This window comes from Fusarium oxysporum, chromosome 4 (assembly GCF_000149955.1).
Source record: "Fusarium oxysporum f. sp. lycopersici 4287 chromosome 4, whole genome shotgun sequence".
In the NCBI taxonomy this organism is placed as follows: domain Eukaryota; kingdom Fungi; phylum Ascomycota; class Sordariomycetes; order Hypocreales; family Nectriaceae; genus Fusarium; species Fusarium oxysporum.
Genome location: NC_030989.1, coordinates 413,684 through 435,611, shown reverse-complemented (window position 1 = coordinate 435,611; position 21,928 = coordinate 413,684). Strand labels below are relative to the sequence as shown.

At 49.0% G+C, this 21,928-nt stretch overlaps 9 protein-coding genes across 10 annotated transcripts in view; 4 read left to right on the top strand and 5 right to left on the bottom strand.

The window, feature by feature from the left end:
* On the bottom strand, positions 1-2,022 carry FOXG_07533 (uncharacterized protein). Of its 2 annotated transcripts, XM_018386116.1 has the most exons (5): positions 1,851-2,022; positions 1,620-1,794; positions 1,162-1,559; positions 677-1,097; positions 1-608 (listed from the first exon to the last, which is right to left on the bottom strand). In XM_018386116.1, exons 1-5 carry the CDS (start codon positions 1,882-1,884, stop codon positions 83-85), a joined length of 1,554 nt encoding a protein of 517 aa, XP_018243227.1. In that variant the 5' UTR covers positions 1,885-2,022; the 3' UTR covers positions 1-82. The 2 variants fall into 2 exon arrangements, with proteins under 2 accessions (XP_018243227.1, XP_018243228.1); XM_018386117.1 differs by having other exon boundaries at positions 1,162-1,794.
* Positions 2,023-2,217: 195 nt separating this feature from the next.
* FOXG_07532 (uncharacterized protein) lies at positions 2,218-3,982 on the bottom strand. The gene has a single exon (XM_018386115.1). The coding sequence runs from the start codon at positions 3,723-3,725 to the stop codon at positions 2,328-2,330; it is 1,398 nt and encodes a 465-aa protein (XP_018243226.1). The 5' UTR covers positions 3,726-3,982; the 3' UTR covers positions 2,218-2,327.
* Positions 3,983-6,331: 2,349 nt separating this feature from the next.
* On the top strand, positions 6,332-8,017 carry FOXG_07531 (uncharacterized protein; the record flags this gene model as incomplete). Its single annotated transcript, XM_018386114.1, has 4 exons — positions 6,332-6,521; positions 6,581-6,828; positions 6,909-7,688; positions 7,775-8,017. 4 exons carry the CDS (start codon positions 6,332-6,334, stop codon positions 8,015-8,017), a joined length of 1,461 nt encoding a protein of 486 aa, XP_018243225.1.
* Positions 8,018-8,285: 268 nt separating this feature from the next.
* FOXG_07530 (uncharacterized protein) lies at positions 8,286-9,822 on the bottom strand (the record flags this gene model as incomplete). Its single annotated transcript, XM_018386113.1, has 9 exons — positions 8,286-8,389; positions 8,442-8,479; positions 8,536-8,654; positions 8,714-8,808; positions 8,862-9,025; positions 9,087-9,173; positions 9,225-9,328; positions 9,383-9,706; positions 9,760-9,822. 9 exons carry the CDS (start codon positions 9,820-9,822, stop codon positions 8,286-8,288), a joined length of 1,098 nt encoding a protein of 365 aa, XP_018243224.1.
* Positions 9,823-11,528: 1,706 nt separating this feature from the next.
* FOXG_07529 (uncharacterized protein) lies at positions 11,529-12,461 on the bottom strand (the record flags this gene model as incomplete). Its single annotated transcript, XM_018386112.1, has 1 exon — positions 11,529-12,461. One exon carries the CDS (start codon positions 12,459-12,461, stop codon positions 11,529-11,531), a length of 933 nt encoding a protein of 310 aa, XP_018243223.1.
* A 575-nt stretch (positions 12,462-13,036) lies between these two features.
* On the top strand, positions 13,037-14,257 carry FOXG_07528 (uncharacterized protein; the record flags this gene model as incomplete). The annotated part of the gene is made up of 1 exon (XM_018386111.1): positions 13,037-14,257. The coding sequence occupies one exon, from the start codon at positions 13,037-13,039 to the stop codon at positions 14,255-14,257; it is 1,221 nt and encodes a 406-aa protein (XP_018243222.1).
* An 826-nt stretch (positions 14,258-15,083) lies between these two features.
* On the top strand, positions 15,084-16,219 carry FOXG_07527 (murein transglycosylase). The gene is made up of 2 exons (XM_018386110.1): positions 15,084-15,922; positions 15,976-16,219. The coding sequence occupies exons 1-2, from the start codon at positions 15,223-15,225 to the stop codon at positions 16,023-16,025; spliced, it is 750 nt and encodes a 249-aa protein (XP_018243221.1). The 5' UTR covers positions 15,084-15,222; the 3' UTR covers positions 16,026-16,219.
* On the bottom strand, positions 16,185-18,134 carry FOXG_07526 (uncharacterized protein; the record flags this gene model as incomplete). The annotated part of the gene is made up of 3 exons (XM_018386109.1): positions 16,185-17,006; positions 17,058-17,375; positions 17,427-18,134. The coding sequence occupies 3 exons, from the start codon at positions 18,132-18,134 to the stop codon at positions 16,185-16,187; spliced, it is 1,848 nt and encodes a 615-aa protein (XP_018243220.1).
* Positions 18,135-20,918: 2,784 nt separating this feature from the next.
* FOXG_07525 (MFS transporter, SIT family, siderophore-iron:H+ symporter) overlaps positions 20,919-21,928 on the top strand; it is a gene marked incomplete at both ends in the record, with an annotated part of 1,485 nt that continues 475 nt past the window's right edge. Inside the window, one exon of the mRNA XM_018386108.1 lies at positions 20,919-21,928. Coding sequence (XP_018243219.1) covers positions 20,919-21,928 — 1,010 coding nt within the window.

Sequence of the window (21,928 nt, the reverse complement as noted above, 5' to 3'; positions counted from 1 at the left end):
TTCAACATATTAGTGTCATTAATAACCCTTATCAAGCATATTTATTGATTGTTGATTTGATTCAAGACATTTGGACGTCCTTTCACATCACAAAGATCTTGGGCTGCGGCAGCAGGACAGTCCATCGCTCATCAGGCTTCCGTGCCCATATCTTGCGCAGGGTACCCAATCCCATGGTGAGATTCTTGAATTTACTTCTTGCATAGTTATCCAAAAAGAAATTAGAAAAGAACTCCTTGTGCTCAGCAAGGCGACAATCAGAAGCCGCAACAAAGCATGCCCATATTAAAACCTGCTTGCCTGGCGCGTTCTCTGGGAAGGCCTCAAACGTGTCGATGAAGCGTTGTACGCGGCGAATGGACTCAACCACGCGCCTCGCCCTTACTTGCGGCGTCACTGGAGTATGGCTGTCGAACGCAACTTGGTTCAGGTATATCTCGCAGGCCTGGCGCACGAGGCCCGGCACCAGTTCTAGAGACTTGGAGTGCTGTGGGTTGTTTTGCACGCAGTGATTCAGACACTCAAACATCTTGTCAACTTCGGCCTCGGAAGAAATGATGTTGATGCCGGCGTCTTCGCTCAGCAGTGGTGCCGCATATACTTTGAGCCTGGATCGACGCCTCGTTAGCCCCTTGATCTAGAAGATTCGATGTTGCAGTCGACAGTGCCATCTTACTTGCGAATTTGGCGGACCAAGAATTCGGCAATCCCTCCAGATCCAAGCCCCATATCCCCGCCAATGGCATCAATCGCAGACTGCAGCATATTAAAGAGAATAGGAAAGTCTGAAGAGCCGTTAACCATGACGGCGGTTAGAAGCAACAGTATTGTCAAGAGAATCGAGTGTTGATCAGCCCTGTCGCAATCGCCAAGCTGACTGCGCTTTTGCAAGCCCTGAATGGCACGAGCATAGTGATCCTGTTCAGGTCGATCTGTCGCAGGTTGGTCGTGCGGTGCTTGGGGCCCGTGGAAGAGTGAGACTGCGAGGACAGCGTCCATGACGAGTTCGTCACGGTCGGCCATGGGAAGCACGAAACGGCGCCAGCCATTGTGAGGGCCGTCACAAGCAATCATTTCGCCGGCGATGTTTTCCGAGACTGCGGTCATGCCAATTAGCCTTCCAACCACTCATGTTTCTAATGATGCGAACAGGAGCCTCACAGTGGAGCAAGAGACGTCTCTTCCATGCTGGGACGTGGTCTGGATGAGGTGGTGGAAGAATCAGTACACCATTAGGCGTAAACGATCCATCGCCAAAGGGAGGAAAGGTGTTTCCAGTATCGACCAAGTTGACTGGGTGACTTTCCATGTCGGGAGAGGAAAACGCATCGTATCCATCGGATGAACCCCACAATATCGGGAGGTCATAGCAGACCTGGAGTGCTCTGTCAGAAGCCTGAAAAGGGTCTGCTTGGTCAATATGCACTAATTGCAGTGGAGAAAACGGCGAGGTCTCTTGAGGAGTGGTGGCTGGATTCTGCTCAGCGAGACTATTGCCGAGATTCTGTTCAGGTAATTCCTGGGGTCTGTAGATGCTGGACCTTGCATTCTTCTTCATGCTTAGGGTTCCATGTCAGCAAAGCAAACCCATCTACGAACACACGGTGCAGGGCTGTTACTGAGGATACGCTTCTTCCATGGTCTTGCCGATGCAATGACCTCTAGAAGCGACACCGCTGGAGAAGCGATGCCGAACACCGAGGCCACTGCACTTGAGGCCCTTGGTGATGCACTTGAGGCATTCGGGAACGCCCCTGTCGCAGTTGAGGCGACGCTGAGAGCACTCGTAACATCCTTGGAGCGGAGTTAGCCTTGACTCTGCATTTGCTGTTGACGTCTGCTTGACTGACCTTTGACTTTCGCGCGATATGGTCTCTTGGGCATGCCTTAAGTCTGGCGGCGCAGTGGCCTCCACTCCAATGTGTTTGATGGTCTCACTAAGACTAGTGGGCAGGGTATTGACAGAGGCAAAACGTATGTTCCCAAGATAGTACGACGCTGAAATAGGATTGTCGAAAGGAGAATGTGAAATGAGACACAGGTGACAATTTATAGTGCACCCCGCATGCTAGCCCAGTATTACTCCAGGTCGCCTACCACCCTGGTCCAGACCCAGTCTTCCCCGCAATGGCATGGATGGCTCTGTCATGACAGCGCCTTTCACTTAGACATCCCCGATAACGAACGATATCATCATTGTTTATTGATGGTAGAGCTCCTCGATCACGTTGTCGTTGCTCAACAAATGACTACAGTTAGACAAAGCAATTCCATTATCTCTCAAGTCAACCACAAGATTAAATTATCTAGTCCAACATGCCATGAATCTAGAGTCGCGCCTTAATCTCCACTGGTTCTCCTGTCTCCAAGGAGATTCTCAGCTGTCTAATCCTATCATCGGTAGCAAAGAAGGACCTGGGGAACTCCTTGTCTGGCGTCTCCCCGAGGATGAGCCCAGCAACCATCTGCGACGTGAGGAAAGCCTTGATCATACCCGTAGCGTGGTATCCCCCACAAACCCACTGATGACTGCGACCCGGGAAAGGCAACCGACCGGCAAAGGGTATTCCATCTTGAGAGAAGGCCAAGATGCCAGCCCAGGCATGGGAGACCTTGGTCGCGGCATCTGCATCTGGGGTGGCCAGCGCTTCGTGAGCAAAGCCTCGTAGATGCGACATTGGGCTCAGATCCGTCTCGCTGTCGTCTCCCACTGCTTTGCGACCCGTGTTGGCCCGTCCGACGACAGCACGACCATCCTTGCGCTGGATAAGGTAGTCGTAATCCTTAACGCCATATCGCAGCCAAATTGAATAATCGCTTCCAAGACCCAAGGGCGATTTCCCGTTCGCGGTCGGTGCGTACGATAACACATTGCCTCGAACGGGGGAAATGAAGGGCCGGAGCTCGGGCAGCAATCGACCAAGCCAGGCGTTTGTTGCGTGCACGACGCGCCTGGCTCGGATATCACCTCGTGCGGTCTTGACTGTCGCGTATGCATCCTCTGTTTGGTCAATGATGCATGTAACAGGCGTATGTGTCTGCACATTGATCTTGTCCTGGTCGATGAGGGGGCCAAGAACCCCCGTGATCCACTTGTATGGCCACATTGAAGCTGCGGGAATGGCGATGGCGCCTACAGCACGAGAGGATAGTTTCAGGACATCCTGAAGATACGACTGGTCTGAGTAGACTGTGTGTTTTTCAGCCAGGTGAGGTGCGTGGGCGCGCATATCATTTAGGCCAGCAACCGCTTTCTCAAAGTCCTTCTGGTCATAGTAGGCCTCGATGCCCTGCGTGAGGACTAGATCGCAGTCGATGCCATCTTCGTGGATGGCATCAGCCATGGATTCCAGATGTGCATGTTCAAAGGTGGAAATACGCACTGCCTCCTCAATGCCAAAAGAGTGCTTCCGCTCTTCCCACATGGCAAATGTCATGGTCTTGCAGTGACCGCCGTTGCGACCTGTGGCGCCGGAGCAGAGAGACCTAGCATCGACGAGGACAATGCGAATGTCTGGTTGCTTCTTCAGCAAGGTGCGGACCAAGCCCATGCCTGTGAGGCCAGCACCAATAATAACCACGTCGACGATATCCGATGGCCATTCTGACTGATGGTTGGCGCGTGGGTGTGGCTGAGAATGCCAGAAAGGGGTAGTGCTATTTAGCGATGGATAGCCAGGGTCAACAACGCCCGGTTGATAGATGCCTTCCAAAGCTCCAGACATTGCTGTATCAATCGAATACTGGTCTTTCTGCGGCACTTTTCTGGTTTGTGGATAGAAGAACAGGCAAAAAAGAACAAGAGAGATAAGGACCTACTCGACAAAACGCCAGGCACTATGATCGCCGCGTGATCCATGGCTGGTATTCTTTCTTATTATCGCCAAAGGCTCGGAGTACTCTTTTTGCCTGCCTGCCTGGTCGATTATCGGTTGTTCTATGCAATTCCGATCCAGACTCCATGATCCAGCGTTCACCATGCATATACTAACTAGGTTGGGGAAAGGTGGTAAGGGTTCTCAGTGCGGAGAAGCTTACTCCAAACTGCTCTCATCCACCGCTTGTCCTAAAGGGACTGCCAAGATGAGACCAGCAGCTAACGTATCTGACCACCACTCCGCCCACCCCTCCACACCGCCCCACCTGCGATAGCTTCATTTCTGTTCTAACGCATCATGTAGATTAATTCTCAAATTATGAAAATAGCTTCAATTCAATTAAGATTTTGGGTATTGACTAAAAAACTCTTGCTCAACCGACTGCTTTTTCCTCCGCTTCGGCGGACGATTTTCCGCCGCGGCTTCGTTATTTAACTTCCAAGTGTTCATCTCGGACCGGTCCTTCGCTATAACAAGATTATCAACGTGAGGAAAAGCCTTGTTCGGGTCCCAATTGACCTTGCAACGGCCTGACGGCTTAAGACCAGCTATTTGAGCTTTCTGTACGGCGATTTTTTGCTCCTGGAAGACTGTAGACGCACCTCTTTGGTCTAGTGACTTTCCTGCCTTCCGCAGGATCATTCTGACGTCCCTTTCAGCATTCCCTGATGACCAATCGACCCGTTGGAGTAGTCTTTCTATATCGCGGCTTGATGAGGGCGTATTGAAGATATCGCGATCGACTTCAACCGTGATTGGTGGTGTTATGGGAGGCTGAAAAGTCGATCCGCGACGCTCTTTGGGCTTCAACCTCTTTATAGCTTGATCAACATCGACTGGGTATATCCCTGATGCTCGAAACGCCTGTCGGATGTTCTCTGGACTGAAGGCTTTCTCAGAAGCTATTTTATATGCCTGTATGAAGATGTGTTTCTGTCTATTTGATGTCGCTTCGTAGGTCTCCATTCCAGCTGTCTCTTCTCGATAGTATCTTTTCAACGGGGAAAAAAGACCAAGGTCCAGCGGTTGAGTGATATGTGACGAGTGCGACGGCAGCCAACTAAGCCAGACCTTGTTCATCATTGCCTTCTTCATGAAGATGGGACTTATATGAGTCTTATGTTGATCGAGGACTAATAGTCGCCAGGAAGACGGGTCTTTTGGACGAGTCTCGGGCAGATAAACGTCGTAGAACCACCGTAGTAATATTTCTGTATTAGACCAGCCTTTCTCGCTGCAAGTGAACTTCCAATCCGGTATATCCCTTGGAAAATACTGTCCCTGTAGCGATAATCCTGTAAATATTACCGTTGGGGTCAGTCGGCGACCGTCAGCAGATATCGTCTCTAATATCGAGATCCAAGCGGAAGCGTCTGACTGTATCTTCTCTGATGAGCTCGTCAGGACCGTTCCAGCTACTATGCCGGCTATAGTTTCCCCTTCTTGGACTCCAGTCTCATCGAGGTTGTGCATACGGTCTGTACCAATTGATAAGTCAATAATAAGACGCCTGAGTCCCTCATAATACTCCCTTAGTCCCTCTTCCGTGACAGACTTCTTCCTTGCGACCGAAATAAGTCGTGATGGCTTCAACATAACGCTGTTATGTCGTTTGAAGAATCGGTTTACCCAATTTTTCCCTAGATGACTTCCACAGCCGTTTAATTCGGCCAGATGCTGGGCATATTCATGGATCTCCTTCTTTAATAACGGCTGGGAATACTTTTCCCGTATTAATATAAGGTCGATAAGTTCCTGTTCTTGTTGCGGCGTCAGCGAGAGGTATTTTTGGTGTTGTAAACGCGTCGGTTGCGCGCCACCGATCCGATCCCTCAAAGTCGACCTCGGCACGGTCTCCCACCTAGCTGCACCGCGAACGCCCCTCGTAGAGGCCTCAGAAATTGCTCTGGAAATTCTCAATTCACGATCTATGATAAATGAAGCTATTCTGAAAATTTGGATTTTTTTGATGCATAATTGGCAAAATAAAGTGCACGCATCATCGATAGCTGTTGTGGTGTTGAGACTATCACCAAATGGGCGGAGTGGGGGGGTGGGCGGAGTGGTGGTCAGATACGTTAGTCAAAAGTAATTGGTTTGTGCCCACTTTGATTATACCCTAAAGGGGCAGCTTGAATGAATACCATTTGCGAGTCGAGGTTCTGATGCTAAGGTAACCATTCTCGAGACATTACGTTTTCCAATGACGACTTCCTGACTGACTGGAGGGTCGGCACTTTTCTCCTAAACAGGTTATCGTTTTGCAGCATTCCTTCAAGGAGTCAAGCTCACACGTACCTTGTCCATTGCCCCGTGAATAAAATGCGCCGAGACCTGGCCATTCATAAGCTTGACGCTCTAGTACCGTACCACTGATCGCAGGCTTCTACCACTCCCCAGACTGGTCTCAAACCACTGAACAAACAAATACATACACCCCAGATTCTAGCACAATGTCTCTCAAGAAGACTGCCGAAGGCCATGAGTATGAGGTCGGTGATGGCATATCTCACGGCTTGCCATGCGATGGAGCCATCACCCCAGCAAGCAACATGGCCCAGGGAGCATCAAAGACGTTCGACGCCATCATCATCGGTGCTGGGTTCACTGGCCTTACAGCTGCCCGCGATCTTACTTTGGCAGGCAAGTCCCTTGGGAAAGAAAGATCTCTCCCAGACCATGGCGCTAATATTCTACGACAGGTCGCCAGGTCCTTCTACTCGAAGGGCGGGACCGCATCGGAGGCAGAACATGGACATCAAACGTCGATGGCCATCTCTACGAAATGGGGGGAACCTGGGTTCACTGGGAACAGCCCCACGTCTATCGCGAGATGGCTCGCTACAATCTCCATCGCGATTTCGTAGTCACCAGTGATGCGACAGATCAGCCACGTTCCGTTTCGGTAGATGATGATGGAGAGCTGCACCAGCTGACGCTCGAAACCTTTGTAAGTTTGGCTCCAAATATCCAAAGGCTTAGCTTACAAGTATCAAGGACCGTCTATCTAACGAGGCCTTCGAAGTCTAGTGCAACGTTGACGGTGAACAAGGCAAAGCGACGATCCCGTTTCCTCACGATTCACTGCGCAACACTGATGCTAGACGATACGAATCTCTGGCTGTCGCGGACAGACTGGAACAAGTACGCGATTCGCTCACCAAGATCCAGATATGCATTCTCAAAGGGCTGATTGAGGGAATCGTCGGCCACCAAGATTTCGCCAACGTTGGTTTCTTTGACGTGCTCCGATGGTGGGCTTTGAGCGGCTACACTACTGCTGGCTTGTACGACTTCACAGAGGTGTACAAGATCAAGCAAGGCCAGACACATTTTTCGCTGCAGTTCTTCAAAGAATGTCTAGCGTCTCAGAGACTCTCTTACGTCTTCAAGGCACGCGTCGCCTCGGTTTCTGACAAGAACGGCTCCGTGACCGCAACGCTCAGCGATGGTCGCCAGTTTCGCGGCCATCGACTCATCTCAACGCTGCCGCTCAACGTCCTTCGAGAGGTCAAGTTCGACCCTCCTCTTAGCACGGCTAGAGACGAAGCAGCACGGATTGGTCAGGTTCACAACGGAGCCAAGATTCACTTCAAGATCGGCGCGTCGGAAACTCGACCCCTGTCTACTCTGCGCTATTCCAAGTCGAGGATTGTGAGCACTCTAGGTGACGGCCGCACCGAAAGCAATGGCTGCCGACACATGGTTGCCTTTGGAAGAAACGATGCTTCGCTAAGCACGGTAGATGATGCTAGGTCATTCTACAGCGAAGCACGAGAGGCTTTCCCTAACATGCCTGTTGAAAAAGTGGTAAGTTCAGATGTTTGCCCTTATCTCTGAGGAGGCTTTCGACCCTCCTTTCTCGTTGCGCAAGTATCGCTAACCATTCATCCCAGCTATGGCACGATTGGAGTCGGGACGAGTTTGCCAAAGGTGGCTGGTGCATGTATCGTCCTGACTTTGCCTTCCGATACCTCGAAGCCTTGAGGAAGAGAGAGGGCAACGTGTTATTCGCCAATGCTGATTGGGCGCTTGGATGGCGCGGCTTCATTGATGGAGCTATTGAGGAGGGAACCAGAGTAGCATTCGAGGTGAAGAACGAGCTGGCTGCCTCTCTCGTCACCAAGGCCCATTTGTAACTTGGATAGACTTGACTCCCTAGTCAATGATCGTGTATTTAATTATAGTTTTACTACTGGAAATGTGAATTGTTGGCAGTTCTAAAGACAATTATCACTGCAAGGGCTATATTTTCATGTCTAACATTGTGAGCTATATGTGGTATTTGTAGTTGACACATATGCCTGAGAGCTTACCATCATCACCAAGAACTTGGTGTTCTTGTTAACTATCTCTACTCAATGGTGTCCAGCTGGCTAGCTCCCTGGCCGTCGCTATAGATATTTCTTATTCATCTGAGATAACATAATGGTGCCGGCCTCTGAACATCCAGTCAACGATGATGAAGACTACCAAACCCGCAAAGATCACAACAGCCCAATTCATGTCAACTACAGTTTCAGTCAGTATCATGCGAAAGAAACAGGTAGTTGTGGCGCCTACCAAGGTTATTGGCCGTAATTGGCACGTAAAGGGGGAAACTGTATCGGATATCAGTAAAATTATCTAAAGTGATTTGCGCGAAGCGTGCACTCACAACAATATGATGATGACAAGCGATGACCAGCAAACAGCAGCAACATTAACAATATAGCCAAATGAATTAAGCTTGAATTGACGGTCGTTGGGGAGCGCACTGCGGCCCCGAATAAGGAGCTTTTGGACACGTTAGTTCAGAGCGCAAATACCCCTTTAGAATGCTCAACAAGTCTTACCATCAAGATCGGGATCAGATAACCGAACTGAATGGCGACTCCTCCCAAGCTGACGATGATCTGAAAAGCATAATCACTCCCGAAAAGTACAAGACCTGATGATAGTCAATATTTGACGCAGACGACCAATCGAAAGATAGGTACATACCAATTGTCAGCTCCGCGATGATGATGAACAGTAGTGCGTTGAGTGGAGTGTGAACCGATTGATTGACCTTGGCAAAGAAATTGGACAAGGGCAAAGCATGATCACCTGCCATGCCCCATGCCAACCGGGATCCAGCTGTGTTGATGCCGACGGTGATGAGGAAACTATCAGCAAGTTATGGTCAGTGACAGAGCGGCTTTTCATGGCTTGCGGTTGATCACTTACTTGAGTAGGACTATGACTACAATGACGAGCGCACTACCCCCTGCAGAACTGTCCAGAACATCGACAAACCAGTTCAAGAAGGGAAAGCTAGGAGTTATATTAGCTGATAAGCCCGAAGTGTTGGGACCAAATCCATACTCAGACTCCATGTACGCCTCCCAGTTTCCACTGCAGAAAGCCATGACGAGAGCGCCCATCAAGGAAGTGATGCCACTAAAGACCATAGAATAAACCATGGCTCGCTATTTTTCAGATTTCATTAGAGTGAGAATCTCAAAGGTGGGCTGTGATCTCACCGGTGCGCTTTTCGGGGCATCTCGCATTTCTTCAGCAATATGCAAAATACCGTCTGTTCCATACAGCGCATAGATAGGCGTGTAGAAGCTCATTACACCTACCCACGCAGAGACGTGGTATCCGGAATTGTTGACGAACTCGGTGAAGACGAAGCGGGCCGTTTGCTTGGGAGCCAGTGCGAGGAACGAGATAGCCCATGCGAGACCACCGCCCAGGGTGATGACGCCTCCGAGGACAGCAATGGCGGGGAGGTGTCTCTGAGAGAAACAAAATGCAAGGGAAAGGATAGTCAGGGCCATGTAGATGAGGTACGTATTCCAGCTCTATCCATCGCCATAGTCAGGTACTGAATCGGTATGCGAAAGAGGGCACTTACCGCTGCGTGAAAGCCGGGATGGTGCAGTTCGATGATGGCCGCGGTGATCTGTGCACTGTTCATGGCGCAGCCAGCTGCCGTAGCGATTTCTCCGAAGAGAACAATCCATCCAACCAAGTATGACAGGAAACGTCGGATGCTGGCGTCGATGTGTCAGAGAGGCTTTTCGGGGAAACAAGGAAACCGAACCTTTTGGGTGCCAGGTATTTGGTAAAAGCTCTGATAAGGGAGGGTCAGATGTCAGTGAGAGAAAAAGGTTCTGCGGCAACTTACTGCTGACCACCTGCGTATGGCCATACGGAGCACAGCTCGGCCAACGAACTCATCATCAGACACTGTCCAAAAGTAACGATGATTCTGGAATCATAGAGTGTGAATCAGCATAAACCACTAGATGGCTCCCAGAGGTCTTACGTCGAGTATATCAGCATCATCGGACCGCCTACGTCAAACACAGTTGAATAAAGAACGACGTTGCAGGTCCAGCTTGCCATCATCAGAACCTGATACGCGCTAGCTAATAGGTACACCCAAAGGTCAATATATGCTATCAAAAGAAGTTCGGGGGCTCTGTACGTACCTGTCCATGTGTTATATACACGACGAAGCGTTTCATGGGATTCATTATGCTGGCTTTTGGGAACATCGCCTTCATGGTGCGAGTAGTCCATCTCTTTGGCGTCTGCAGACATGGCTTCAAACTGAGGAGGGAGGAATAGCAGAATGGTTAGAGAATTCCAAGGATCGAGGCAAGAAATATGGCTTCTCATTCTCTTATCTACTCTCTAGCCTGGTTTGGGGGCTCCCCGCATGGTACGGGAGTTCAGGATCTGGGAGGGACCAGGGGCAAATCTGGGGCAAATCTGCGGGCGGAGATCTAAACCCGTTGAGGTAAAAGTTTCCAGGAATGCAAGTGATGCTAGTAGTTCGTTGCAAGTGGGTGTATGGTCCTCATTTGAACATGTCTTTCCGGGCTAGTTTGTTGCGGCAGTTGGGCCGGGCCTCAATGTCGAAGCTGCGTATGCTTGGAGTAGATAACAAGATAAATGACCAGTGACTAACGCAACGGATTTGCCTTTACTTTTAAGCTTCACGTTACCATCAGCAGTGTGAGACGACCTTTACTTTGGTGAGACTGAAAGATTCAATCCGCAATCATGACTCTCCAAGTATAAACATAATGATACATCCACCATATTTAGCCTGAGCCACTTCAGAAACACTGATTTCGAGACGTATTGACATCCTTCTATCTCGAGGCATCCTTCTGCCTCTGAGATTTGAAATCAACATGCTGAACTTGAAAGGTCCACGTCGGCGAACTACTACTAATATTATCATGCGACTAAAGTGTTAGGTCGCTGCTGATCAAATAGAGGGATTCTAGTCTTATCAAGCTACTAGGCCAAAAAGGGATAGTCGAATGAGCACTTGTTTCTCCCCACTTACTAACAGCAAGAGTCCGGAGTATGTCTCAAACCACTACCTAGCGTGACACCGCGAATCTGAGTTTCCACCTGGAGTAAAAGATTCCCTTGATAGGTATAAAAATAATATTATGATAGAGGAGAGAGAGTAAAGTCCGTTCACAGCCGCTAATGTAACAAGTTGCCTCCCCCCTTCAAGTCCCATACACATCTGTATAAGAGGTTCTGCTCGTAACCCCCACCCCCGTTAACCTCCCTTATTACTTAGTATATTGGACAGCCCATCTTTCTTTGCCTCTCCAAGAATATGGGTTGGCTGGAACGTATGAGCGATCAGGTTACTTAAATCATAGTAAGATACGACTCGAGCTCTTTTTCTGTCCACTCCCACAGCTGATCGCGAAGTTTACTGCTCTTGCTGAGGGACGAGCCTTTCCCCTGGACACCGACGGGAAAGTAGAAAACACCAGACTTGGCATCGGGACTAGTTGCTGCCCACAGATGATTCAGCGTCCCTTCTTCAATGCTAACGGTAACGAACTTCATAGCAACCTTGAACAACGCGGCCATCAAAAAGTTATAATTCTTGACCACGGGGCCGCTGAGGTTTGTTGCAATGACACCCGGATGAATACTTATAACCTTGAGCTCGTGATTATGATTTGCCAGTGCCTGGGCGTAGTGCACGGCTGCTAGCTTGGACTGGCCGTAACGAGTCCATGTTGAGAACTTGGGCAACGTGGTCTTTAGTTCATCGAAGAGATAGGAGCTTTTGGGTGCCATGTTCTCAAGTTCAGAGCTGAGAAAGATAACTCGCGCGTCGGTAGATATGGCGGCGGTTGCTTTGAGGGTTGGTAGGAGTAGCGTTGTGAGGAGCGCGGGACCGAGATGGTTTGTCCCAAACTGGATCTCATATCCATCCTCCGTCAGACCTTCTGGTACTGCCATGATCCCAGCATTATTGATCAGGATGTCCAATCTATCAGACATGGATCTGAATGTAGAAGCTGCTGCCTTGATGCTCGCAAAAGAGCCTAGATCAAGCTGGAGAAAAGTAATAGGTCCGGCATTAGGATTCTTCTTGCGGAGTGTCTTGATAGCTTCGTTGGCCTTTTCTTCCGATCTGGCTGCTAGGTATATGTGTTTGGGCTTGTGCTTCGACAACTGAAAGATAAATTCAAAACCTAACCCGGTGTTCCCTCCAGTGACTAATATCACCTTGCCCGAGAGGTCAGGAATATCTTTGTCTGGGTTAAAGAATACGCCTTTTGTCATGGTTGAGATCCGTAGCTCACGTTTGTAAGAGAAATATTAAATCAAGTATCATAAGCCACTTTTACTAAAGGGAATTCACTTATTTCCTCACTCAACTCACTGGCATTTATACTAGTTAACATTGGGAGAATATTACTTAGGTATAGTAATGTTCGTAGTTTAAGTTTAAACATGTGGGCCAGTAAGTGACATATAGTTCCATTTCTATTCGACAATCAGGCCTAAACGAAACCAACGCTAGAGCTGCTTCGAGCTAGCCATCCGGTCTCATCATATACGGACGTATACACAAGCGCGAACTCCTTCGCGCGCGGCTTGGTTAATGCACCGGTACCGACATGAGCCCACGCGTCTGTTCTCTTAGAGCTGCGCAGGGTGCAAGTGCCGGTTGCATCTAAGGAGAAAACACATTAGAGCCTCGCACATCGGAAAATAAAGAAAAGTGCGAGGGAGACCGAGAAACTATGATGCCATGCCTATATACGAATATCATACCCATTGTCACGGCCTTACAAGCTATTGTTAAAAGCCCGTTGCTTAGCAATCCGATAACTCTAATTTATTCTTTAAAAGCAATGTCGATGAAGCGTGTTTACTACAAGTATAAAGAACCATTCTCATGTCTTCTCTACCAGGCTTCCCCTTACAGCACTATCAAACATCAACAATCAGCAATTACCAAGTTACCTATCATTAAGAAATCATACACCAAGAGCATATCTTTTGCCAACTCACAACCCTTAAGCATTTTAAGATCCCGACAGAACCAGAACGCAATGTCTCAGAATCGTGGAGCCGTCAACCCTGCAGCCCGGGCACCCCTCGAGGTCAGGACCCTCGACACACCTACCCCAGGACCCGGTGATATCCTCGTCAAAAACGAGCTTATCGCCATCAACCCAGTCGAGGTCAGCATCACCAAGAACGATCTGTTCAAATCCAAGTACCCCTGTGTAATCGGCACGTCGTTCGGTGGTGAGGTCATCGCTGTTGGCGAGGGTGTCTCCGACTTCAAGGTTGGAGACAAAGTCGCCGTCTATGCCAGCCCAACCGATGGCGACAAGTATGCTGCCTACCAGGCCTATGCGTTGGCAAAGGTGGACACGACCATTCTCGTCCCAGAGGGCGTTGATCTGGCTGTCCCTGTGAGCATGAACGGGAACCTGACAACAGTCGTCGGCATGATCAGCGCCACAGCCGGAGTGCCCAAGCCAGACATCGAGAGCGAAGTAGTCTCTACTGGCAAGAAGATCCTCATCTACGGAGGGACTTCTAACCTGGGTAGCTTGGCTGTACAGTATGTTCGCCGGGCAGGCTACAGCGTGGTCACCACCACCTCGCCCAAACACAAGGCCTTTGTTGAAGCTCTCGGCGCCGACAAGATCATCGATCACAGCCAGGATCGCGACACCCTTGTTAAGGCCTTCATTGCCGAGGGGCCATACGATATCGTCGTCGATACTATCTCCTATCCCAACACTGTCAGCATACTTGCCGATGTTCTAGCCGCCCAAGGCGGTGGTACAGTCTACGCTACCATGCCCCCCTTTGGCCCGGAGACACTGCCCCAAGGTGTGGTCCGTCATTTTACTTCATGGCCATTTGTGCTGTATAAGGGGGGCAATGAGCACTTCATCAGATGGGCTTTTCAAGAGTTCTTTGCCAAAGGCATTGCAAGTGGCAAGCTCGTGCCGACGCAGATTGAAAGGGTTAGTAGAGGGTTCGAGGCGGTTCATGATGCTCTTCCACACCTTGGGTATCGTCTCCCTCTCATGGATGTTGAGCTTGAGAAGTAAGAAGAGGTGGATTATTAGAAGATTCTAGTAGACTAGATATAGTTATAGATGACATACGAAATAGACTAGTGTTGCAGATAAGGATTTTATTCAACCTAAAGTAAAGCAAATAATTATAGTTAAACTCTATATCCTTGATTTGAAACAAACAACAGTCATGGTTTTTGCTAACCAATCACCCTCCCTTGTAAGCTTGACAGAGTATCATCCAAGTTCCGCTCCTCAGGCTAATTTTGACGGGATGAGTCCATAGTCGACGTCGGAGGGCAGACATGAAGCATGGAAGATAGTCGCTTGGTCCAAGGCTGGCGGTTGTTATGGCATTGGACTTGAATACGTTGTTTTTTAAAGCATGGGGTTTGAAGTATAGGGAGATGCTAGCATGTCTCGACTGAGCTTAGACTGGCAGCGCTTTAAATAGAATAGACATAAGCTCCAACAAATACGTAGAGAAGAAAGGTAAACGGACGAACAAGGTGGTAATGGTGATCCAAGATCTCGATATGACCCTGAGACACCATATCACGCTACCACTTTCTAATGCCTGCAGCATCCCTATATAGATCAAAAAGGAAATTCTCAACTTCTATGCTCCGAACCTCCGAAAGTTACTTAATTCAACTCAGCTATGATCCAATCGTTCTTATCCCTGTATACGAGACGGTTATTCTAGAATACGCGGCTTCACTTCTATTGCTGGGGAAATTAAAAACTCGAGTCGTGATTGGTGGAGTTTTTGACTAGGTCAGTCGGTAGTCGGCACTCGATGGGGCTATAACTTACCAGATATGATCATATCGTCCGAATAGGAGTTTCAGGTCAAACACGCAGCCAATCTCCGAAGCACGGATACTTTTGGGGGAAACATTATAAAGAAGCCGCCAAGGCTCTGTCTACTCTTCACTTCATCTCTAGTCCATTCATTCAGCCCTACAGTTTCAGTTTCACATTACATTCCTTTCACCATGAAGTTCTTCACTGCTTTCTCTGCCCTTTTGGCTGTCGCTTCAGCTACGCCTACTACTCCTTCCAAGACCCTTGATAAACGAGCTACCACCTGGTGTGATGCTTTCGGGTCCCTTCAAACCGAAGGATACACCGTTTACCACAACAACTGGGGTAGCGGCCAGGCTACTTCCGGTTCTCAGTGCACTACCTTCAACTCTGTCAAGAACAAGTCCTTCTCATGGTCTACTAAGTGGAGCTGGGCCGGTGGAAACATCCACGTCAAGAGCTACTCCAACGTCGCTCTCGAGAACATCAACAAGAAGGTCTCAGCCATCAAGTCCATCCCCACAAAGTGGACATGGCGCTACACCGGAACCAACATGGTTTCCGATGTATCCTACGATCTGTGGCTTGCTCCCTCCGTCGGTGCTGCTAACAAGTACGAGATTATGATCTGGGTTGGAAGCTATGGTGGTGCTGGCCCTATCTCCGACTCTGGATCTACTCCCCTTGCGACGCTCACCATCAACGGCGCTCAGTGGAAGCTCTTCCGTGGACCTAATGGCGATACTACTGTTTACTCTTTCGTTGCTACCAAGAACCAGGGCAACTTCGAGGGCGATCTTCTTCCTTTCCTTACGTACCTTACCAAGAGCCAGGGTGTTCCTAGCAGCTATGTTGCCACTAGCTTCCAGGCCGGTACTGAGCCTTTCGTCGGTAAGTAGTATCTTGTGTCTCTATTAGAACGTGTTCTGAAGCTAACTTTTTAGGTTCCAACTGTGTCTTCGCTACCTCTGCCTACAGCCTCTCTGTCAACTAAACTGCCTGCAGTGCAGATTAGCCGGCTAGTCTTTTCTTGTACCATAAATATTCCCATTGTATATAACCTGAAATCTGTCTGTCATAATTCAATATCTCTGAGAGAAAGAGCTTGGATTCAATCTGTCTAAACTGCTATGAAATGTCCAAGCACCCAAGGCTATCGAATTTCAATCGTCTCAATCTTGGCTCTCCCTGATGCCAGAAACTCCGAGACCTCGCCATTCATCAGACCTATCATAAAGCAACACCCAACAAAAAGGTAGTGGTCATCCTCGGGACGGAGGACTGCAAGCTCGCTCGAGCCTGCAAGAACACAAACCACATCTCCAGGCAACACATCGTCTGACATCGTGCCGATATAGCCATCCTCGGTTGTGAATAACTTGTTGCCGTCGAAACTTCGTCCCGCCTCCAACCACTCGGATAGTACTGATTTAACATAGGGTTTTTGAGACCATTCCATCCCCAGTTTCGAGGTCACAAGTTTGCCCGAATAGTATAGCCAGCAGCCTGTGCAAAGACCTACGTCGAAAGCATAGTTTTCATAGGCTTCTTTTCGTAGCAGAGTGCAGCACAGTACCTCTAATACGGTTTTGCCAGTGGGGTACATATCCTTTGGTGACTGGGTAAAAGACATGATACATTGTTGTAGTCCATATGACGTGAGCGTATTAGAAATAGTCTTTTCATAGACAGTCTTTACAACTTGGACCTTGATTCCCTTGACCCATAAGCTATCACAGACAACAGCTATGGGCAGGCGGTTGAATAGCTCAGGCACTGTAACAAATGCCGAGCGACGCTCCGTGGGGTCTCTTACGATTGCCTTTCGCCTGTCAGCTTTTGAAAACTCAGGAGCCCAGCTCGGGAGCCCGTAAAGACGTTTCAGGCCAACAGCATGGCTGTTCAAGAAGTTAAAGAGTTCATATCGCCATTCGTCTTTGCATATGACCTCCCAATTCTGCTTCTTTGCCCTCTTCTGTATTGAATTCCAGAAGGGCAAAGGCTATGTCATGAACTCGAGATTCACTTCACGAATGGACTTGGAATAGTCGGGTGCTATTGGCGACTTGGTGACAGCAAAGAGGCCATAGATATAATCCAAATCGTTGGAGGCCTCGGAACCCAGAGCGAAGTACAAGCCCAAGTGCCACATACCATATGCAGGTATTTTATTTGTATCGATGAATCCTTGAAAGACAAATCGGGTGAAGAAGAGGTGGAAGATTCTGGAGAAAGAGAACCTTAGCCCTCTGGTGTTGAATCGCTGTGTAGACTCTATGCTCGTTTTAGTCATGTGCTGCATGTAATCATCAAGACCGACTAATGCCACGAAGCATAACGAATGCTGTAGAGAGCAATTTCGAAACAGTAGGTATAGCCTTTTTGCAAGTATTACCTCCTGGTGAATCCACACTCTGTTCCAGAAATTGAAAACAGGTCCGTAAGGTCCCTCGAGAATGATATCACGGTTTAGTACATCAAAAAGAGTAGATTTATGTGAAAAGAGCCAGGAAAGCTGTTTGGGCTCCCAAGAAAGCCTGCCGTAGCAGAGCTTGAAAAGTTCTAAATCTGTAAGACCTGCAAACTTGATCGGTCCAGCCTTTTCTTCGGCGAGTTCGAAAACATCGAACGCTTTGATGACATCGTCATCTTTTGAAGAAAGCCAAGCGAGGATCATTGCCGCTGAAGAATATATATCCGCCATTATGCTGACTTGGTGCAGTCTTTCAGTTAGGTCATCTTGGTTGATACAGAGTGCATCAGCCCACAAGCGAAACTTAGAGGTATCAAGGTCGGGATCTGACTTCCTTTCGATCTCAGTCCAATGCCTCTTCACATGCCGAAGTGCAGTAGCAAGGGTGACGGTAACTTGTCGTGGGACACCATCAACAATAATCTCTTCAGTGACGTTCGGGTCACCCCAGACGTAGGAGATGCAAGTGTAGTAAAGATCCGGTGTAAGAAGGACGATGTGCAGTTTGCAGTTGACTTTGCCGTCAGGAGGGTTGGGGAGGATCTCAAGAGGACGTATTTCTCGTTGATCCTTGTTGAGGGGTTGATAGACGAGTGGAGAGGCCTCTGTATCTTTGTTGGGAGACGCCATCTGGTGCAAGGCTGACCAACAACTGGTGAGATTGACTTGTAGTTGGTGAGGCGTACCAGCAGTTGTTGAGATTGATGAAGGATGAGCAAGTCTACCTTACGAGAGATACTCTATATAGGTATTCTGGGTTACACATAAGGCTGCAACTTCTCAGATTGTTTTCTGCTTGACGTAAGTATCACGCTATGTTATGGTAAAGGGGTGCAAGCACAAATCTATCGAGCCCAGCGAAAGCAGGAGGAAGCATAGGGGAAATAGAGGAAGCAGAGGAAGCAGAGGAAGCAAGAGACATATCAAAATTTAGCAATCTTGCTGTCTAACCGCGTTTCATGAGCGGGAAACAGTAAAGTCCGTGCTATAGAGGTTGGTGGTTGATCTGAAAGCTTGATGTCAAACAGGCTTGTCAGTTGGATGATGATTGATGATTTTCCTTGCTCTCAACACTTCTGTCAGTGTATTTCATCCGTCTCAGACAATTTCTCTCAATCTCTTACACCTATAATGTCAAGCTTGTAAAAGGCACACGGATTGCTGACTAGGCAGAGGCTTGGCTTGTTTTCAAGCTTGACATGAAACTTTTCATAGGGGAATCAAACGTCACAAAGTGAAATCAGATGAATCTCACGGGCACTCGAATTAAACTTTGCCAATTTAGAGGAAACAATTGGCTTTATATTTGCTCAGTATCAGTGATTGAATGGAAGACAATTCATGGACTTGTCGGTATGCATGATGACTGTTTTTGCTTGTATCTCAAACTTTTGGCTTAGCTATCTGATTTCAGATTGTCTATAGATTCAAACCGAATACATTTTGATTTTCTTAACTCGGTTTTGGTGACTGGCAAGTCAGAAAACAGCACAGTGCCAAACATGACATAGTCCTCATAATTTCACTTAGATAAGCACAGTGATACAGCGTCGCACAAAAGGATTGCCCGCAACTGAATAAAGTCAAGAGGACCTCACTGTTTGCTAAGAGACAGATTTCTTCGGCCAAGCGACTTGTGGCAAGCTAGACAGAATTTTCTCCCCAAATATTGAGCCCAAGCCAATAGCTCTGCGGCCAAGACGCGGCGCATAAACTCTCTACCGATCGGCGAACATGATTGATCAGATAAGATTAGACAGTGAACCGACGCTAAGACACCACTGGAATGCTTAACCTGAGACTGTGTCTAGTGGCTTGAGTAAAAAAAAACTCAATGCTATGCCAAGAAACGCATTCCACAACGTCCAAGACTAGCCCAACCGAGGAACCGACATCATACGATGTCGCAAGAACAATAAATCGAAGGATCAAAGCTGTAGTGGGTGTGATGCAGCTGAGATCGACGACCAAGTGGGTTGATGCACATCCAATTCACAATGAGACGTTATCAGATCGATCCCACGTTCACTGACACATTGTCTCTTCACCCCACGCCTCGCCTCAATCCTTCGCCGATATGTTATCCTCGGCCGGCGATTTATCTCATCCGCGGCACTTTGACATAAAGTCGCGTGTCCAAACCTCCTAATATCCGATAGCCCGTCCCCTAGATCCCTTCTAGACCAAGCTCTGTGGATATTCCATCAAAATTTTTATATCCGCCAAGGAATTTCGGGACCCGACGACGTGGAATGATATCCCAAAGAGGAACTCATCCGTCCACCAAGAAACTTAGGTTACGCACAGCTTCTTGCAATTGGGCCCTCGAATTGCCAGCCAAGAGGCGGATTCTCGAGTGGCATGTTATCAATCAGTCCCTTAACCCAATGCAGCTTATATCCGCGTCATCCGGGTGCACTATCAGATTTTTTAACCCTTCGCTCGCTGGGATTTTGTGGACCAGAGCGAACGTTGCATTCTGCGGACAGCGCCGAGGGTTGAAGATCCCTTCCTTTTGGAGGATGCATCGGCGAAACCGCAGGCAGCTGTTTAAACATCCTTGTCCTCTGTGATTTGACAGAGAAGGCAAATATGTCTGTGGATTAGTGGGTTTTGCTGCCCTCGGCTGACTTGACTAACGCCAAGACTGAAGAGTCGCTGTCGCTAATCATTGAAACTCTGTCTTTATGAGAAAGTTTATTGTGTTGAAGATCAGAAACTCCCTTCATGGGTTGTACTCTACGATGGTCTCAAGTACAGTAACGCAGGCAGTAAGATGGTGCGCATAAGTGAGTGCAAGTAGACATCATCCGCCACCATCATCATCACACACCAAAAATCCCCGTCGCTGCACGCTACGGACGATACTAATATAGCGCATCAGTGGTTCACAAACTCGCATGACGCCCCTCCCTATCAGATCCTCCGAAAAGTCTTCACTCGGCACGTTAAAGTTATCTAATCAATCTGAGTGGATCTACCCTCACATCCTATAAACCTTCCGTCCTCCCCCCATCAACTCCTCCACCATGCTCTCCCCTCTGTTTGCATGAACCCTTCTCTCAGTGCATGAACTCCTCTCGAGATTCACCATGTCCACCCCAGAGAAAACCCCCGACAACGACCACGGCCATGAAGTCCCCTCTTCAGCCGCCGACGCCGTCCGGGACATCACATCCCCCGGTGTCCAGCGCATCAAGGCCATGTCCGAGGTGATTACCCTCACCGACCGCATCTTCATCTTCTTTGGTGTCTTCCTCATCGCCTACGCCTACGGCCTCGACGGCACCGTGCGCTACGCCTACCAGCCCTCCGCACTGAACAGCTTCGAGGAGCACTCGCTTCAATCGTCCGTTAATACCCTCCGCGCCGTCATCGCAGCTGCTGCGCAACCTACTGCAGGGAAGATCGCAGATGTGTTTGGCCGTGTGGAACTTATCTGCATTTCTGTGTTCTTTTATACTATTGGAAACTGTCATTGAGGCCGCGGCGCAGAATTTGGATACGTACTCTGCTGGTGCGGTCATTTACCAGATCGGGTATACCATGATTCTTTTACTTGTGGAAGTCATCATTGGAGATATCACTTCTGTTCGATCGCGTTTGTTCTTTAGTTACATCCCCGCTCTGCCCTTTATCATCAACACCGGGGTCAGCGGTGATGTCACAGAAGCTGTCCTTGGAGCCACGACTTGGCGATGGGGAATCGGCATGTGGTGCATCATCTACCCCGTCTGCGCCCTCCCTCTCATCATCAGTCTTCTCGTCGTTGGACATCGTGCAAAGAAGGCCGGCCACCTCGTCGGCTACCGCTCTTCATTCCAACAGCTCGGCTTCAACAAACTAACCGTCGAGCTCTTCTGGCTTCTTGACATCATCGGCGTAATCCTCCTCATCGCCGTCTTCGCCCTCCTTCTCGTCCCCCTCACCATCGCAGGAGGTTTCGAGAGCAAATGGTCAGACCCTCAGGTCGTAGCCCCCCTTGTCATCGGCTTCGTCTGCATTCCCGTCTTCGTCGTATGGGAGCTCCGCGCTCCTCACCCCTTGGTGCCCTTCCACCACATGAAGGATCGCTCCGTCTGGGCCCCCATGGGAATCGCATGCATGCTCAACTTTGCCTGGACGATGCAGGGCGATTATCTCTACACCGTTCTCCAGGTCTCCTTCAACTTCAGCATCAAGGCCGCTACACGGGTGCAGTCGCTCTACTCCTTCGCGAGTGTCATCACCGGCACAATTCTCGGTCTTATCGTGTACAAGGTGCGCCGCTTCAAGGTCTTCATCGTATCAGGGACCATGCCTTTTCCTCGTCGCATTCGGTCTTCTCATCCGATACCGCGGCGACCCCAGCTCCGACAACAAGTCTGGTGTCATTGGTGCACAGATTCTCCTCGGGATCGCGGGTGGGATGTTCCCATACCCCG

What these genes read in the sequence shown, in the direction of transcription:
- FOXG_07533 (XM_018386116.1), bottom strand. Translation starts at nt 1,884, where the DNA reads ATGCCCAAGAGACCATATCGCGCGAAAGTCAAAG. An exon ending in ATATCGCGCGAAAGTCAAAG is followed by an intron (nt 1,795 to 1,850) that starts GTCAGTCAAGCA and finishes CTCCGCTCCAAG; the next exon opens with GATGTTACGAGTGCTCTCAG. An exon ending in TTGGTCCGCCAAATTCGCAA is followed by an intron (nt 609 to 676) that starts GTAAGATGGCAC and finishes GCGTCGATCCAG; the next exon opens with GCTCAAAGTATATGCGGCAC.
- FOXG_07532 (XM_018386115.1), bottom strand. Translation starts at nt 3,725, where the DNA reads ATGTCTGGAGCTTTGGAAGGCATCTATCAACCGGGCGTTGTTGACCCT.
- FOXG_07527 (XM_018386110.1), top strand. Translation starts at nt 15,223, where the DNA reads ATGAAGTTCTTCACTGCTTTCTCTGCCCTTTTGGCTGTCGCTTCAGCT. An exon ending in CGGTACTGAGCCTTTCGTCG is followed by an intron (nt 15,923 to 15,975) that starts GTAAGTAGTATC and finishes CTAACTTTTTAG; the next exon opens with GTTCCAACTGTGTCTTCGCT.